Below are 17,423 nucleotides of genomic sequence, written 5' to 3' on the forward strand. Positions count from 1 at the left end.
GCTCTCTGGTTACACAAATGTAAATAACCAACTATACAGTGTTTGGCCTCTTTTACACAAGAAGCCAGACTTTATAGGGAAGTCTCCACCAACATTTAATTTGCATGTTTTTTTTTCTTGTTTTTGTTTTTTTTGTGTCTTTTTCTTGTGAAATGAAAAAAAAAAGCAAAAAGGGGTTAATTCTACAAACTAACAGGACTTCTCTTCAATGAAAGTTTCTAAATCAAATCAATGGCTGAACAGAAAGGAAAAAAATATATAAATGGGTGACCGGAAGCAATGCATACCTTCTCAAAAGTCTTTCTCTAGGCAATGCCCAGCATGGGGAGGTAGGAGATGTGGGGACAGGAAAAAGGGGAAGGGTCAGGGGTCAGAGAGGTTTGACAGGTGAACTTTGCTTACATTTTCGAAGAAAAAAAAAAACAAACAAACAAAAAAAAACAATATCATGACACACACAGGTCAAACAGAAGGGTTTGGGGGATGTAAACTAGGATCCTGCCGATCCAAACAATTGTCCTGCTGCAGTGGTCGATGGGTGTATGCAGAGCCTGACGTCCGGTTCATCAGTCCCCCTTCCTTAACTAATGCCTTGTGGAATCCGTTCCAGAATTCCAGCATTGTGTCTGGAAGGCTGGAGAGTGTGTGGATGCAGACCTCTGGAACAGAAGAGTCCTCAAACGCTCATTAGCTCAATACATGGTTAGTTTCTGCTAACCTTGCTGTGCAGATCTCAAGGGGAAACAGCTAGCTGTGCACATCTGGGGTTGCACTATGTTTAAAAAAAAAAAAAAAAAAAGTGAAAAAAATAAAGAAAAAATGTTGCTCCGGAATGGAAAGAGCTACAAGAATGTATCTAACTACTCTATCTATAGGCAATAATAGTTCCTGAATGTTCCTGGAAGCCAGAGAGGAAATCCAGCTGCATTGCAAATGTTTAGAAAGGTCAAGGTGAGACTATATTTATGCCAATAGTTGATACTGTTGGGCAGCTTGACATGATACAGAGAAAGCGAACAAAATAGAAAAAAAGACGACCCAGGAACAGCAAGACAGCCCTGCCATAAATCTCAGGTTCATTACAAACGGTCCATCACTGACATTTCATTGAGTGTCTCTTGTATGAATGTACATCTGATAAGTATTTACTTTTTTTTTTTCTAAAAACTGTTCTGCAAAGAACATTCCGTCAAATCCCAAAGCTCAAGACAGTCCACTGCCTCCTTGTGGCTAATCCTGGAACTGCACTAGTGTGAAGGAGGAGAGTGATGGCATCACACCCCCGAACTGTCCAAGACAGAGCGAAGGCTGGCATTGTACGATGGGGGGGTGGGGGTGCGTGGGTGGGACGGAAAGAGACAGAGAAAGAGGTTTTATATATAATTATATACGAATATACATCAAGACGAGAGGGAGGGAAAAGGTGACAGTCAGATGCTGCAGCACTGGATTTGGTAATCTGGTTTAGGCTGTGGTCAGTTTGGGAGGCTGGACATGCAAAGGGGAGGGGAAGCAGGCAGGAGCCTTAGCTCCCATAATGCATCGTGTTGCTGGGGATGGCCATAGGTGAGGCCATTGAGATGGCAGGACCGCCCATGGTGAACTGGTTAGTGACGGGATAGTGGGTGCTGGTGCTGGTCGGACCCTGCTGGGTTGTAGCTCCTGGACAAAAAAAAAAAAAAAAAAAGGAGAGAATACAACAACAATCTCACTATCACCATAGCAATTAGCCATGTGCAACTGCAGAAATTTTATAGTCAATGGAAACGGTAACAGCTGGCACCCTTAAAATAGAACAGGTGCCCTGTGGAAGAATACTGAATGCAGCAGATCTGACCAGAGAGTTCAGAAAAAAAGAACAAACATACCCTGGACAATTCCTGTGCTCATGATCGAGCCCATTCTGGAGTGAGTGTGGTTCACAATCCCCGTGTTCACTGTGAAAAGAGACAAACACTTAAGGCCTCCCTTAACCTTCTGAAAATGGTTTTTAAAATAGTGCATGGAGAGTGATCTAGGCCCTTTTTCCATATATCTGTAAATAATAACAGCATAAATAACAGAAATAAGGATAAATGCATCATAAATCACTACGCGTCATAAAACCACAAGCGAATTTAGAATTGTTTTGTTGTCCCAGAACGGCCAACAAGAAAATCCTACCAGGTAGAAAGAAAAAAACAAATTTTACCAGAAATACAATAGCGTATGTCGTTGTATGATACTTTAAAACTTGTTTTCTTTTTTTTTTTTTGGCAAGGCAAAAAATTGGCATGACTGCTACTTTAATTAGCATTTTGTCCATTTTTTTCTATGAACCAAAGAGACCAGTCCTGCCCACTTGGTTTCTGTTGGCTTACAAGAGGCTTGCAAATTCACGAATCACTGCATCTTTCCCCGTCAGTTAACTTTTCTGCCAGATGAATTTGCTGTGTGTTTGGTCTGACTACTGCTTTTTTCTTAAAAAAATCGGGGTGGTTTTCATGTGGCTGCTGTACCCCATAGCAAGACTTAAGACATAGATGTTGGCATCTATGCAGGCCATAATGGATGTCCTACTGCCCATCTGTGGGATTTTATGGTGTGTATGTGTGTGTGTGTGTGGTGTCCGTGCATATCCGTACGTGCATGCGTGTCTGTACCAAGGGGGATGAGGTTGTTGTGGGAAACTGTAGAGCCACTGCCACCGATGACAGTGCTGAGGTCATAAGCTGCTGGCATTCCTGAGAAAAAGACAGAGACAGAACAACAGGGAAAAAGAGAAATGGATAAAAGACCAAATAAAGAAAGAAACAGTTTGCAAAGTCATGATCTGGGATATAAACATCAGCTACATAAACAAACAGTTTTTAAATTCAGTTTGTTTCTGAAAAACTTCACACAGATCAGTATTCACTGGTAAACGTACATGTGTGTGTGTGTGGGTGTGTGTGTGTGTGTGGGGGGGTGTGTGTGTGTGTGTGTGTGTGGGGGGGTGTGTGTATTACCTGACACAGCCATGCCTTGGCTCATGCTATAGGCCCCCCCAGTGTTCCACATGTTCTCAGAGGGGGAGGTGTAGTGTGAGCCGGGAGGAGGGTTAGGGGTGGTGCCTGTGTATCTGTACAAACACACAGAACACACAAAAATGAAACGGTGTTTCCTGCTTCAAGAGGTCTGTTTAAACCGGCTTATAAACAAACGTGAGTTATGAATATACCTCGATCAGTAATAAACATCCAGTTAAAATACACTAACTCACCTGAAAAAGGGGTTCTTCAGATCCAGGAGGTTGCTGGACTTGGAGCCAGTCTGATCAACTTGAGCAACAATACTGATGTCATAGCTTTGCCTAGACCAAGGAAACGTTGTTAATTAAACTCTAAAATAAAACTACTTCCTGGAAAATGGGGAACTAGGAATAAACGTTAATAAAGTGTTGCAACCTCTTGTTGGCGATGAGCAGGGCCGTGCCCGACATGGTGTCTCCCGCTTTGGCGAAGAGTGGCGACTGCAGGAGACAGCGCACCTGATACCAATGAGTCAGGGGCTCAGTGGGTGCCGTGGAGAGCCACACTGTCATCCTGAGTGGGCAAAGAACATAAAATGGCTTTTTTTTTTTCCCAGCCTCACTCAAAATTTAAAAATCGCAGTTATTCCTGCACTCGGTTTGCTCAAATAAGCCTCAGAGAAATATGATGGCACACAAAACTTACACAGATCCCATAAATGCAACATCAAACCAGAAAGCCAGGCCATGCACCAACCCTGAGTGCATCATGTGGAACTTAAAGGGGATCTCTATCCTGGATGGGGAAGAACAAAATATATCATTTATGAACCTGTTTATTCATTGAGCTTATGAAAATAAATGATATTATTGAATGACAAACCAGTACAAATCAGCATTATAAACATCATACTTATAAAGGTCCTCCTCTTTAGCTTCTAAAAAGTTAACTGTGTATTTCACAGATTTGGCCATCAAGATTCGGATGTCAAACGTGTCCTGAAAAGAAGACACAAGAAATCAAAGCATTAAGCATTCTGCTAGAATATATGGACCAATGAGAAATAAGTGCAAGTGCTGCTAAAAATCCATCATCATAAAATGTAGATTCTTTCTCTAACAAGATAAACTGTTGCTCCTAGTGAATTCAATTCAATTTTATTTATATAGCGCTTTTAAACAAAGAACACTGTCACAAAGCAGCTTTGCAGAAGTCTGGATATAGATTTAGGTCCCTACTGAGCACACCAGAGGCGACAGTGGTGAGAAACAACTCTGAGATGACATGAGGAAGAAACAGACGCAAAAGGGAACCTACCCTCTTCTGGGATAGTGAGCTCACGAGTCATTACACTTCCACAACAATGCGCTAAAGAGTCCAACAGCACTGAGTGTGTTCAAAGGATCTTCAGTAAATGTGACCCATAAACCCATACAAAAAAGCTAAACATTCAGCATATTAAACTAATTCAGTAAAAATTCAATTTAGCTGTCTTACCATCTGAAACTGAATTCTATTCATTTTATTCCTAGTTTGTGACCTAGCGAGCCAGTATCAGAGTGTATTCTGATAGACTTCAAAGCACTTTTGTAAGTCGCTCTGGATAAGGGCGTCTGCCAAATGACATAAATGTAAATGTCTTGACTTAAATTGTGACTATTCTTCCCCAACAGTGATCCAGCAGAGCAGTACACATTTCTCTCACCACAGACATGATAGTATTAAACGTGCATTAGGTAAGATTAGTCCATTTTTTTTTTTTCAAGGTTTCTATGATGATTAAGGAGGTGGTTTAGATATGATTTTTGAATGATTTTTTTTTTTTTAAACTCTGTAAGCCTATCCAAAGGGAGACCCATCCAAATATAAACAAGCATTTTTACAGAAGCCTAAATTCCACATTGTAATTGAATAAATTGATTATTGCCTGCTTTGCAGCAAGTCTAATTAGGCTCATCGCACGGGAAGTGCGGTATTTGCTATCAAATGTGCTTTTTGGAATTTGTAATATTACATTTTATTTATTTATTGGTTAAACTGATTGATCTTAAGAATTACAGGCTCAATTTTATATAAGAGTCAAAATATCAGCCTCCCAAATACACCGTTCCATCACCCAGCTCTGGTTGCTGTGAAAATGCAGCAGCCGCTCCTACAGCAACACTGCTGAGAACGAGCATATGCCCGCACAAGCACACACCCACACACACACTCCCTGTTCCAACTCTGTCTCCACCTACTATGCCTACATCTAACTTGTATAATGTACATGCACACCCAGTCTCCACAGTTTACTATATTCTGTTTACCACAATCGGCTGTCTGAAGTACTCGTCTACAGCAGCTCCCCTCAGTGCAGACAGATCCACCCCATGGAAAGATGGCTGGTACCTTAAAAACACACAAAACACACGAGATGAAATTTAAGGATTTGAAAATTTTATCCATTAATGAATCCTGACCTCTTGGGCCACAATCATCCACTGTTTTTGCTGCATTTTCCTGCCCAGAGCACGTCATGCCCTTTCTCTTGTCTTTATTCTGGTGCCTCGTTGATCCTGATGCTGTGTGCACTGTTTTGTATATTTATTGCCCTGTGCTGCACTTGTCAACCTTCTTCGTATGTTTGCATATTGCTTGTACTGTGCAAATTTGCACTTTATGCAGCCGTATATTCAGAGGCTTGTTAAAGTCTATGAGTACATTCACATACACAAAAGTAATCTACTGCACGCACACACACACACAAAAAAAATACAATTATTAACATGCACAATATATAATGTCCTGACTCGAGGTCACTGGCTGCTTCAAGTGTGCTAATTGCACATATTAATAAAGTCCTTCCAGCTTGCTCAGAGAGAAGGTTTTTGAAGAAATAGATTTTTTTTTGCACATGCATAGATGTAGAAAAACAAAGGATTATCAGATAAGTGGTGTATGTGCAGCTGATTACTGGGCTAAAAAATAGCGTATTTCTGGAAAGAAATACGAACATGCACATTTCGTATTTCCAGAAAGAAATATGTATGTGTCTATCGTATTTCTGGAAAGCAGCGTAGTCTGATTTAGGATTCTTTATTATGCAGTTTACCATTTGTACAATCTATTAACTGCCAAAAGCAGATGATTTAAAGTGTGCTTTCACACCTATTAGTCCATAACCCAAATTTCTTTTAATTTGCTATTAATATATAAACTTGCTTATAAAGCAACAGAACATATGGCATTTCTGCAGCACTACAGCTCTGACATTTGGCTGTTTGTGCCTCACAGCTACAAAAAAATATGACCTGCAAACCATAACCTTCAAAACATGTTTGGTTCACGTCCTGCAGTTGAGTCAATTCAGAGTCAAATCAGTTTCTCTTAGAACAGGACTGACACTACCTCACTCAGATGCTATTAGACTCGCTGTTTTGTTCTGCATCTGAAAGTAATGACTGTATTCTCGCTTGCTTTAATAAAGCAAGGAGGAAAACGCACCAGGGTTCAATTGAAATGGACAAATTTTCAGGAAAGCACCGAGTGACGTCAAGCACTTATCACCTGACCAATCAGTGGTAGCTCAGGCAGCAAGAAAAAAGAACCATAATGGAGAGCACAGTGCCAGTGTAAACATCAGACTTGTTAATGCGTGCACATATACAGCAGTATTGCATGACAAATTAGAGATTTCAGTGTTGCAATGTAACTAGTCATAACAACTTATTAGCCATAACAGCTAATGTTGGGACATTCACTGGTATCTGAGCTAAGTGCAGCTGTTTGCAGTATTGTAAAATGTCCTTCTCTTAATTTCTGCCTCCACAGTTAATGCAAGTACTCTCTTTAGGATATGTCTTAGGATAAATGTTGAGAAATCACACTCTGTGCTGTATCATGATTCAGGTTTATGTACACAGTTTGATGAGAAACTATTGGTTCCCACTAAAGATGCTCACCAGAAGTTGGCTTTGGTGAACTGCTCCATGTAGAGCTGCTCGTCTGTGAAAGGAGCGAGGTGGACATCGCCAATGGTGGGGAACATTTTACCTAAAAAAAACAAAAAAAAAACAAAGCAAAAACAAGGTCAGCGATTTACAGGAAACAACGCAACACCCTGAGCCTGAAAACACACACTCTCACTACTAACCATTTGGTTTGAGGAATTTCTTGGCATGCAAGTAGCTCTCCAGCATCCTCTCATTAAACAGCATATAGCCCATGGGTTCGGAGATGATGATGTCCACCTGCTCAGGTAGGGTGACCTCCTCTACCTTTCCTGGGATTACTACCACACGCTCCGTCAACCTGTTACTGTTCACCAAAACCTACACAGTATACACAAACGAACATGTCCAAACATCCATTTGAATGCCTGCATGAAGATACCGAGTTACTGTGTTTAAATGACATATAGACTGAACAGAGAAGTGTGTACGGAGTTGCACCTCTGCGTGCTGAGCCATGGTGCTGGCCTCCACAGCATACACTTTACGCGCACCAGCCTGAGCTGCAAAAAACGACAGGATCCCTGAGCCACATCCCACGTCCAACACCACCTACAGACAGAGGATCAGAGGGGGAAAAAAAACAGAAGGGTAAAATGGCTGCATCCAAACCACAAGATTAATCCAGTATTAATCTTTAATTCTTCCTGCAGTAATAAGTAGGGATTTCGGAACACTAGGTCTTTTGTGAACACACTACAGAGAACGTCATGTTCAAAACCGAAAAATGGCATTTTAAATAGAACAAAGGCCGTAAGTCTACTGCAATTTTTCAGCATGGACAGCAGTTTAGCAGCAATGCACAACCAATTTATTACAGCGATAGAGATTTACAGGTGAGGCATCAGAGTAAATCAAGATTACACAAGACATCATCCATGAAAGAAAAAAGTCAATGTGGCCACCACACCTCATCAACAAACTAATAATTAGTGTCAGTGCTGCACAGCAAGAAAAACAAGATGTGCATTTCCACAAAGAAATAATCTCAAACCTCAATTTCAACTCAAAGAAAGAAAGACGTTATATGTACACACTACAAAATCACAAGAAATAAACATTATTATTATATGAATAATCTACAAAATAAGGTTTGAACAGTGTCTATATATTAAGTAGTTCAAGCGAACCTAATACTAGTAAAGTGTTATGATTAGGCTGTGATTAGTCCGCTCATCGTGTGAAAAACAAAAAACATTGAGAGTGACATTTCTGTGGTTGGAAAAGCCTGGTTGATAAGAAAGGTCAGAGTAAAATGCTCAGATTTGTTCAAGCTGCCAGGAAGGAGCTTACTAACTCATATAATCACTCTTCACAACTGTGGTGAGCAGAAAAGCATTTCAGCATGCTACAACAGTACAAGACCACATTGGGGGGTGCTGACAGGAGTGGAACCTGACATGGTCTTCTGCTTGTAGCCCATCCACCTCAAGGTTCGATGCGTTGTACGTTCCGAGACGTTTTTCTGCTCACCACGGTTGTAAAGAGGGATTATTCGAGTTGCTATAGACTTCCTGTCCCATAGACCCTCCTCTCACAGGATGTTTTTTGTTTTTCCTCACCATTCTGTGTAAACTCTAGAGACTGTTGTGTGTGAAAATCCCAGGACATCAACAATTTCTGAAACACTCAAACCAGCCCATCTTTCACCAACAACCTTGCCACAGTTAAAGAGATCACATATTTTCTTCATTCTGATATTTGATGTGAACATTACCTGACGCTCTTGACCTGTATCTGCGTGATTTTTTGCACTGCGCTGCTGTCTCATGATTGGCAGATTAGATAACTGTATGAATGTGCAGGTGTACAGGGGCTCCTAATAAGGTGGATGGTGAGCGTACATACGTGTATATCAGGAATAACCCAGTGCAAACTGTGAAAAATACCTTGTCCTTGAAGTCGGTATGGTTCTGGAGAATGGCCCGTTGATAAGTTCCAGTTCTAACATAGTCCTGCATCATGTTCTGCTGCTGAGAAAGATAGCCATAGAACTGAAGGACAACAGAAAATGGAGAAAAGGGAATTTTAGTACATCTTTAAATACTGACCCACACAGTCACAACAGCACATGTAAAACATCATCCTTCTACGTGAACCATAAAGGTGAGGCTTGACAAATAAAAATGTAGAAAAACACTGAACCACATAGAGTCAGGCCCAGAATTATTGGTAAAAACCGGTTTAAAAAAACAAAAACAAAGTTTAGAAAAGAAAGGTCATGAAAAAAGGACTTTGTGGGTAATTATCTTAATGTCACACTAGAATCTTTAACTGAATATATATATATTTTTTACCACACTCCGTGTGTCACAAGTATTGCCCCCTAGAAGTTTTAATGAACAAAATGTAACAAAGCCATGTTCCAATACATACACACATTTATATATATATTTTATTCTCCTGAGAATCTTTGTTAGAATATGCATTATGGACTCCATAACGTATCAGGAGCAAATCTGTGTGCTTCTGCCAAAGCTACAATTGGGTTGAATCTTGAAGCAGGACAGTGATCCAAAACATACAACCAAATGCACAGAAGAATCAAGCTTTTCACATGACCATCCCATCCTCTAACCTAAACCTCACTGAAAAGCCACAGGGCGAGCTGAAGAGGAGAATCCACAACAGAGAACTCAAGACCCTGGAGGATGTGGAGTGAGTCTTTATTGAGAACTGATCTCAGATTCCATGCTCTCTTCAAGCATTATATATAGAGAAACTTCAGAGATGTTGTTTTGGCAAAAGGAGACTGCACAAAGTACTAAATGGAAGGGTCCCATCCTTATCAAGGGTGCCAGTGATTCTGGAGCTTACTATAATGCACATGATCACACACACAAACCCGCAGTCACCAGGTGTGAACTGACCTGAAAGTACTGTACAGCCGATGACTCTTCCGTCCTCTCGCTGAACACTGAGTGCTCATTCACATGGCCACGACAGTTCTTCAGCAGATTGTAGAATGAGGAGAAATCTGAAATTAACCAAAGCAGCAGCAGGTTAAGAGATGACGACAACTGCAAATACACTATATGGCCAGATGTTTGTGAACACCTGACCATCAAACCCATGTGTGGTTGTTCAATATCCCATTCCAGATTTAGTTCCCCTTTGCTGTCATAATAGCTTCCACTCCTGGGAAGGGCTTCCACTAGATTTTGGAGCATGGCTGTGGGGATTTGTGTTCATTCAGCCAGAAGAGCATTAGTGAGGTCAGGCATTGATGTTAAGTGAGGAGGTCTGGGGTGCAGTCAGCTTTCCAGTTCAACCCAAAGGTGTTCAGTGAGGTTGAGGTCAGGGGTCTGTGCAGGACACTCGAGTTCTTTCACACCAACTTTGACAAACCAGGTCTTCATGGAGCTCACTTTGTGCAGAGGGACATTGTCATGCTGGTACAAGTTCGGGTCTCTTTAGTTCCAGTGAAGGGAAACTGTACAGCATACAAAGACTCTACCACAATATGAACACTCTGTGTGTTTCAAATGATGAACAGTTTAGGGAAGAACTAGATTTGGGGTTGATGGTCAGATGTCTCAAACTTTTGGCCATACAGTGTACATTTTTCCTAGTTTTATCAGCACCTGTATAAACTGCAGCTTCACATTAAACTTACTCAGCTCAAGTCACTAGTCAAGTATGCTTATAACTGTAATAACTCTAAAAATAGCTGACTGCACTGTTGTGTGCTCACACGTATGCATTCTAATGCCACATTTCTTGTGGGTTGATCATTTCCACAGAAAGCTTCGGGAACTTTTTTTTTCCCCCGCTGTGTGTAGGCCAGCAGATCGAGAGATGGTTACCTGTGGGGGAGGCGAACTGCAGAAGCACACTATTACAGCCCAGTGTTATGATGAAGGACTGCTTCCCCACACGACTGCACTCCGTCTCCCGTGACACTGAACACTTAAACACGCTCGCCTCCTCATCTGCAGAAAGAACATACATTAGAGGGTCAAAACATAGCTATCATATTATATCAGGGGTCAAACTCTCCCAGACCAGACACTGTTTGGGTCAATAACCCCCCAAGCCAACCCACCAAACTATCACACACTAAGAAATACACTCTCTTTCATATGCCTAATTCTCAGACACTCTTCTCCAGTCACTCACTCAATTCACACCAGTTTCCAATCATGTAGCTTTGAGATAAAAGATGCCAAAAGAAAATAAAACATTACCGGATGCTTGTTTAAAAAAAAAAAAAAAAAAAAAAAAAAGCTCTAGCATTTAAGAGAGATTCTTAGCTGATCCAGGATTAAACCTGGTGCCAAACAAGATTACCTAATGCTATTGATAGCTCACATCAACATACTGATCCAAGTCCTGTACTTTAAAAGGCATGGGTGGATGCGTGTAACTCGGTGCTCCACCAGGAACGGCTGCACGTCTGAAGAACGACAGCTTTGAAATTTCAAAACCATTTCTTGCAATGCATAATTAAAAACAAAAACGACACTGAGTAATTATTTAAATCTAATTTTACTAGGGATGTGAATTGAATCTGTTTTCAAAAGACAATTACTGCAAAAGTTTAAAGCATAAAACACACCACACACAATGGTAAAAGTGAACAGCTTTATTTCTGCCTCAGAGATTTCCACTTCTGCATTCACCCGCGTTTAAAGCACTGCATGTGTATCTATTTCTCTATTTCAAACTCAATCTGCTGACACTTTTACAGCTGCAGCCCTATGCAAAACTACATCTAATAATTGCCTCAAGAGTTGCTTTATCCGGTGTCAGTGTATTACTTAGCTCCAAAGCATACATCGGCATGGACAAATCACTAGCCCAGCCACTAGGAACAAGCAGAAATCACGTCTGGGGTTTTGATTCACAGGTCTATCGGTCATAAAGCTCTCCTACTATAAATAAGTCACTAGACAGACGCAATAAAATCTTTTCTGTGCAATACAAGAACAGAACACCTTAGCCACAATGTTGGCTAACAACTAGCTGATTTGGTGTTGAAGGCACATATGTGATGTGCTACATTAGAAACTTTACTAGAAACAGATATTAATCACAATCATTTCCCTTTGTCTATATTAATGCACTTACAGGTGAAACAGTCCATTTTTCTTTTATTACTTACTTGCACAAATAACCATGGAACATCATTTAAAAAAACAATGCATTCAACTGTGGCCTTAGCAAATGCTTATTAAGTTGCAGAGAAAACCTGTTTGGAAAACTGGCTGCTTGTTTGTGTTTGGATTGGCCTTCTATCAGTCATTTTATTGACACTATATGGGCCACTGTAGATCCGGGGGCGGGGCTTCATGAATGTGGGCGGGAATCATTCAAATGTCAAACCCACCTAACTGTTAGGGACCTAATCTTGAGAAGAGAAGCGGGGGAGGGGGGAAAAAAAAAGAAAAAAAACGACCAATCTTACCCAGTGCACTTTTAACTAGCTGACCAGCTCGCCATACATGTTGCTACATTCTGTTAGCTACCACTTTTTAGCCTAGCCATTTTCCGGGTTTGGTTTTCAACCAAAACCTGAAACTGGAGTTTTTACTTGCCTGATGGTCTTGCTAATGAATTTATTCATTTGTGCGTGTGTTCTTAGACTATTAGGCTATGTGTCTGGCCGCTGTAGAAACACAGCAGAAGAGGTCAGTAAAAAAATATTTTCTCAGACACAAGGATGTATTGGAACTGCATGTTCATTCAACTATACAAGAAATGTCAAAATATTGGAGTTGTTGAACATATCAAATCTTTTGTCCAGTCGCACAGATCAATCAACCAGATGATTCAGAAATTTTTCAGTGAACTAAAAAAGTTGGCAAAAGAAAATGTACCTCTTCTTCATTGTTTTTCAGCAATGATGATACAGTATATTGTACCACACCACTGTTGGTCAGAAGATGTTGATTCATTTTCTATAACAGCAGCTCTAACCTAAATAATCTAAATTATTTTAATGCACTAACTTTGTGTTATTTCTATACTAACAGTTCAGTCACAGAAACTCGTATGTCAGATGATCCAAGACATAATCTACAGCTGCTAACAATAAGAAGAAGAAAACAGTTCAATCCTTGATATCATTGAAGGCAACATTTATTTAACATTCACTGAAGGAGTCTCCAGTGTCCATGCGTCACAAAAGTCAGTATGTTGTTTCTGGTACAGAAGAGATTTAACATTTTCTGTCTTATTAATTTCGAGAGAGAGGGAAAAAAGAGAGGCAGGTGATGGAACGTCTGTTTATAGCTCCTGTAATGTAAGTGTGAACTTGTCTCACACACATTCTACAACATTAATTACAACTATAAATGGTTAAAAAGCACAAAGTGTCATTCATTAATAAATTAAAAATTTTAATTTCTGGTAAATTGCTGTGGTTTAGGACGTGCTGTTATTGGAAAATAATCAACATTGGGACGGGAACGGTAACTCCACTTTGCACCTGGCCGCATCACACCATCTCGCCCCTGAAGAGCACACCCAGGCGTTTTATTCCTTACTTAATCAACATTTTCTGACCAATCAGATTTGAGAATTCACAAAAAGGACTGTGGTATAGACTAATTTCCCATAAAATCAAGGATGCAGAACCACGTTACTCTTCTACTCTTGTAAGTCCCTCATTAGCCCTATCCGGACAGGATTAAATTTACATGAGGTTCTGGGCTAATTTCCTATTTCACAGGCGCTCGCTCCTCTGTGATTTTTGTTCCTCGCGGATCGGCCATGACGGTGTTTTTCCTCCTTCTTCCACTGAGAAATTTACAGGCCGAATTACCTACTCACTCTCTTTCTCTCTCTTTTTTTTTTTACCTACTCAGTGGTCTTGAGATAATTTCATCATGTTGTGAATGAAGCATGATCGTATGCACGGATGCACGTGATGCAGATCCCAGTTCACGGGATATAAGCTCTATTCGGATGTTATTAGTTTATCAGGACTACATCTGTAGTAACACATCTCCTCAGTGATAAAATCCTCGTATCCGGACAGCAGTAAAACTACTACAGGAGGAGTGAGTTTCTTGCTGGCTGTATTTTCTACGAACCTGGATGTTTGTGTCACATAAAGTGTTAGTATAAGTGTTTAGTATAGGGCTGCACAATATTGAAGAAAAATGCAATAACTTCTTAATTTATGCGATATGCGGTACGGTAATGCTCTAAGTGTGTAAAATAAATTTAAATTACATAATGACATATGTATATATATATATATATATATATATATATAAAATGACAAATGACATAACCAACATACATGTTTCAAGTTCTTTTGAGAAAAAGAAAGCATTCTCCGTTATCTGCATTGCCCTAAAACTTTAACTTTTCGTAACTTTTTGAAGTATTAAAATCCTTCAGTTATCGCAAAGCCCTTGCGATATGTATATCGCGATATTTCAAACATTTCGATATATTTTGCAGCCCTAATTTAGTAATACAGCATATAGGAACAAACATTTTTCCCCCAACATCATCTGAGGCGACGTCTGCGTAGGATCACGGACATGTGCGTCTGGATGGGGAGAAAATGATCAGACGACCGCTGAGTTTGGTGAAAAACAGCAGGTAATTCGGCCTGTAGTTTTCCTCAGAGGAGGACGGAGAAAAACACAGACGTGGCCAATAGGGATGGAAATAAAGTCCACAGAGGAGCGCCTGTGAAATTTACTCCAGGTAATTTTAATCTTGTCCAGACAGCGTTATACAGCTTACTAAAAACTCATCCTGTGGTAATTTTACTGCTGTCCGGATGTGAGAGTTTACCAAAGAAGACAAAAAGTTGTTACAGAAGTGCGCCTGATAAACTGACCCGATCCGAATAGGGCTACTGATGCTTTTTAACTCAACCCGGTGTGTTCTGGGAATGAAAAGCAGGCTTTAGGTGTGAGGATGTGGTGCAGATGTAGAGGTTCAACTTCTCGTCTTGGTCACGGCACCATTTTGTCCGGAGCATCAGTTGGTGTGAACAAAAGCGGCTGTGCTGAATGAACAGCAGCTCTGAAGGAGGCGGAGAGCCGCTATTGTTCCATACAGAACAAAGATGAATGCCTTAACACTGCAGAGACGGACCGAAACATCCAGCGTGGTCCACACTAACCCCTAAACTCTGCTCCTAACAGCGGTTTTTCCGCCGTGTGCGCGTCTCTAATAAACGCCGCTGTGCTGCGCGTGACGGCACGAGCGCCATCAATCAAGCTTCAAAACAAAACAAGGCGCGTGGAGCAGGCGGCAGGCGCGTGATTAGCTGGAGCTGAATATCAACACAAAGCTGCACCAAACGCAGAAGGAGAAAGACTCTGCAATTCTTTAAAAGTGCTTTATTTATTTACAAGCAGACAACGGCAAAGAAAACACGTCCAGCTAACTTTCTGACTAGGCGCCAATCTACATCAAAAAGCTAGCTTAGCTGTATTTTTTTGCCCTACCCGTATCCCGACAAACCCCGCCTCCTGAAGGAGGGCCTTGCTGCTGATATCTCAGTTCTTGCGCTCTGATTGGCTTGTACAGCCTTCTCCGCAGATTTTCTGCCAATCGCAGAGCAAAAGGCGTGATTTGTCGGAAAGCAGGTGGGAAGAAAATAAGTGGGTAGCTACCGCTACTTAGCCAGCCAACAACATGCCGTGTTATTGTCCAAGACAAAGTTAACACTAAGTTGCGGTTTGAATCAGGGTTACTCAAAAGACATTATGTTCTGTTTAATTTGTATGTAAACTAAAGTTTTGAGACTTTGAGAGCACATTTTAGTTAGCTAACTCTAACCAGCGTGTGCTGCTAGCCCAGTTTATTACAATGCCAGTTACCGAAGCAGCGCTACAGCATCAGCGTGGGGAATAAACACCAGCGCGTCGGGTGACTGCGCGCCCGCGGTGTAGAAGCGGAACCGGGATTAACTGCAGGAAGTCAGGCAGTTTAACACGTAGCCACGTTCACCAGTGAAAGAATAAGCGCGGTGTTCCCACTCGCCCGGAGCTGCTAGCACGCTAGGCTAACTAAGGGGCTAGCTAAGGCCGGCCCGGACACAAAGGCTTTAAAAAAAAAAAAAAAAGCAGCCATGTACTCACTGTTCGAGAGGTTTAGAAGCGCCGCGTCCGGCGTGGTCTTCACCTCCAGCCGCAGGGGCTGCTGCTCGGAATGCCGCTGGATGTCTCCGTTGGCGTCCCCGATAGAGAGGAGCCGCACGCCGGGAAACACGGACACCGCCATCTTCGAGCTCGCGCAGAGAGACAGCAGCTCGCAGTAGCGCGCGCCACATCCAACCGCGCGGAGAACACGGGCCTGACTCACTACCACCCCCTAACGACCACAGCGCGCCACTACCGCCCCCTACCGGCCACAGCGCTCCACTACCGCCCCCTAGCGGCCATAGCGCGCCACTACCGCCCCCTAGCGGCCACAGCGCGCCACTACCGCCCCCTAACGACCACAGCGCGCCACTACCGCCCCCTACCGGCCACAGCGCGCCACTACCGCCCCCTAACCGCCACTACCGCCCCCTACCGGCCACAGCGCGCCACTACCGCCCCCTAACCGCCACTACCGCCCCCTACCGGCCACAGCGCGCCACTACCGCCCCCTAACCGCCACTACCGCCCCCTAACGGCCACAGCGCTCCACTACCGCCCCCTAGCGGCCATAGCGCGCCACTACCGCCCCCTAGCGGCCACAGCGCGCCACTACCGCCCCCTAACGACCACAGCGCGCCACTACCGCCCCCTACCGGCCACAGCGCTCCACTACCGCCCCCTAATCGCCACTACCGCCCCCTAACCGCCACTACTGCCCCCTAACGACCACAGCGCTCCACTACCGCCCCCTAACCGCCACTACCGCACCCTAACCGCCACTACCGCCCCCTAACGACCACAGCTCGCCACTACCGCCCCCTAACCGCCACTACCGCCCCCTAACGGCCACAGCGCGCCACTACCGCCCCCTAACGGCCACTACCGCCCCCTAACGGCCACAGCGCGCCACTACCGCCCCCTAACGGCCACAGCGCGCCACTACCGCCACCTAACGAATATAGCGCGCCACTACCGCCCCCTAACGACCACAGCGCGCCACTACCGCCCCCTAACGACCACAGCGCGCCACTACCGCCCCCTAACGACCACAGCGCGCCACTACCGCCCCCTAACCGCCACTACTGCCCCCTAACGACCACAGCGCGCCACTACCACCCCCTAACGGCCACAGCTCGCCACTACCGCCCCCTAACCGCCACTACTGCCCCCTAACCGCCACTACTGCCCCCTATCGACCACAGCGCGCCACTACCGCCCCCTAACCGCCACTACTGCCCCCTAACGACCACAGCGTGCCACTACTGCCCCCTAACCGCCACTACCGCCCCCTAACGACCACAGCGCGCCACTACTGCCCCCTAACCGCCACTACTGCCCCCTAACAACCACAGCGCGCCACTACTGCCCCCTAACCGCCACTACTG

The 17,423-nt window shown here is 43.2% G+C and overlaps 1 protein-coding gene across 2 annotated transcripts; it reads right to left on the bottom strand.

The window, feature by feature from the left end:
* Nucleotides 1-1,091: 1,091 nt before the first annotated feature.
* On the bottom strand, nucleotides 1,092-16,255 carry carm1 (coactivator-associated arginine methyltransferase 1). 2 transcript variants are annotated; one of them, XM_026917230.3, is made up of 16 exons: nucleotides 16,036-16,255; nucleotides 10,789-10,914; nucleotides 9,853-9,959; nucleotides 8,872-8,976; nucleotides 7,424-7,534; nucleotides 7,126-7,303; nucleotides 6,935-7,025; nucleotides 5,300-5,381; nucleotides 3,903-3,988; nucleotides 3,696-3,785; nucleotides 3,426-3,563; nucleotides 3,242-3,331; nucleotides 2,988-3,100; nucleotides 2,643-2,723; nucleotides 1,869-1,937; nucleotides 1,092-1,662 (listed from the first exon to the last, which is right to left on the bottom strand). In XM_026917230.3, the coding sequence occupies exons 1-16, from the start codon at nucleotides 16,175-16,177 to the stop codon at nucleotides 1,526-1,528; spliced, it is 1,746 nt and encodes a 581-aa protein (XP_026773031.1). In that variant the 5' UTR covers nucleotides 16,178-16,255; the 3' UTR covers nucleotides 1,092-1,525. The 2 variants fall into 2 exon arrangements, with proteins under 2 accessions (XP_026773031.1, XP_026773029.1); XM_026917228.3 differs by having other exon boundaries at nucleotides 2,625-2,723; nucleotides 16,036-16,254.
* Between the last annotated feature and the right edge of the window lie 1,168 nt (nucleotides 16,256-17,423).

Source organism: Pangasianodon hypophthalmus, chromosome 13 (genome assembly GCF_027358585.1).
Source record: "Pangasianodon hypophthalmus isolate fPanHyp1 chromosome 13, fPanHyp1.pri, whole genome shotgun sequence".
Taxonomy (NCBI): domain Eukaryota; kingdom Metazoa; phylum Chordata; class Actinopteri; order Siluriformes; family Pangasiidae; genus Pangasianodon; species Pangasianodon hypophthalmus.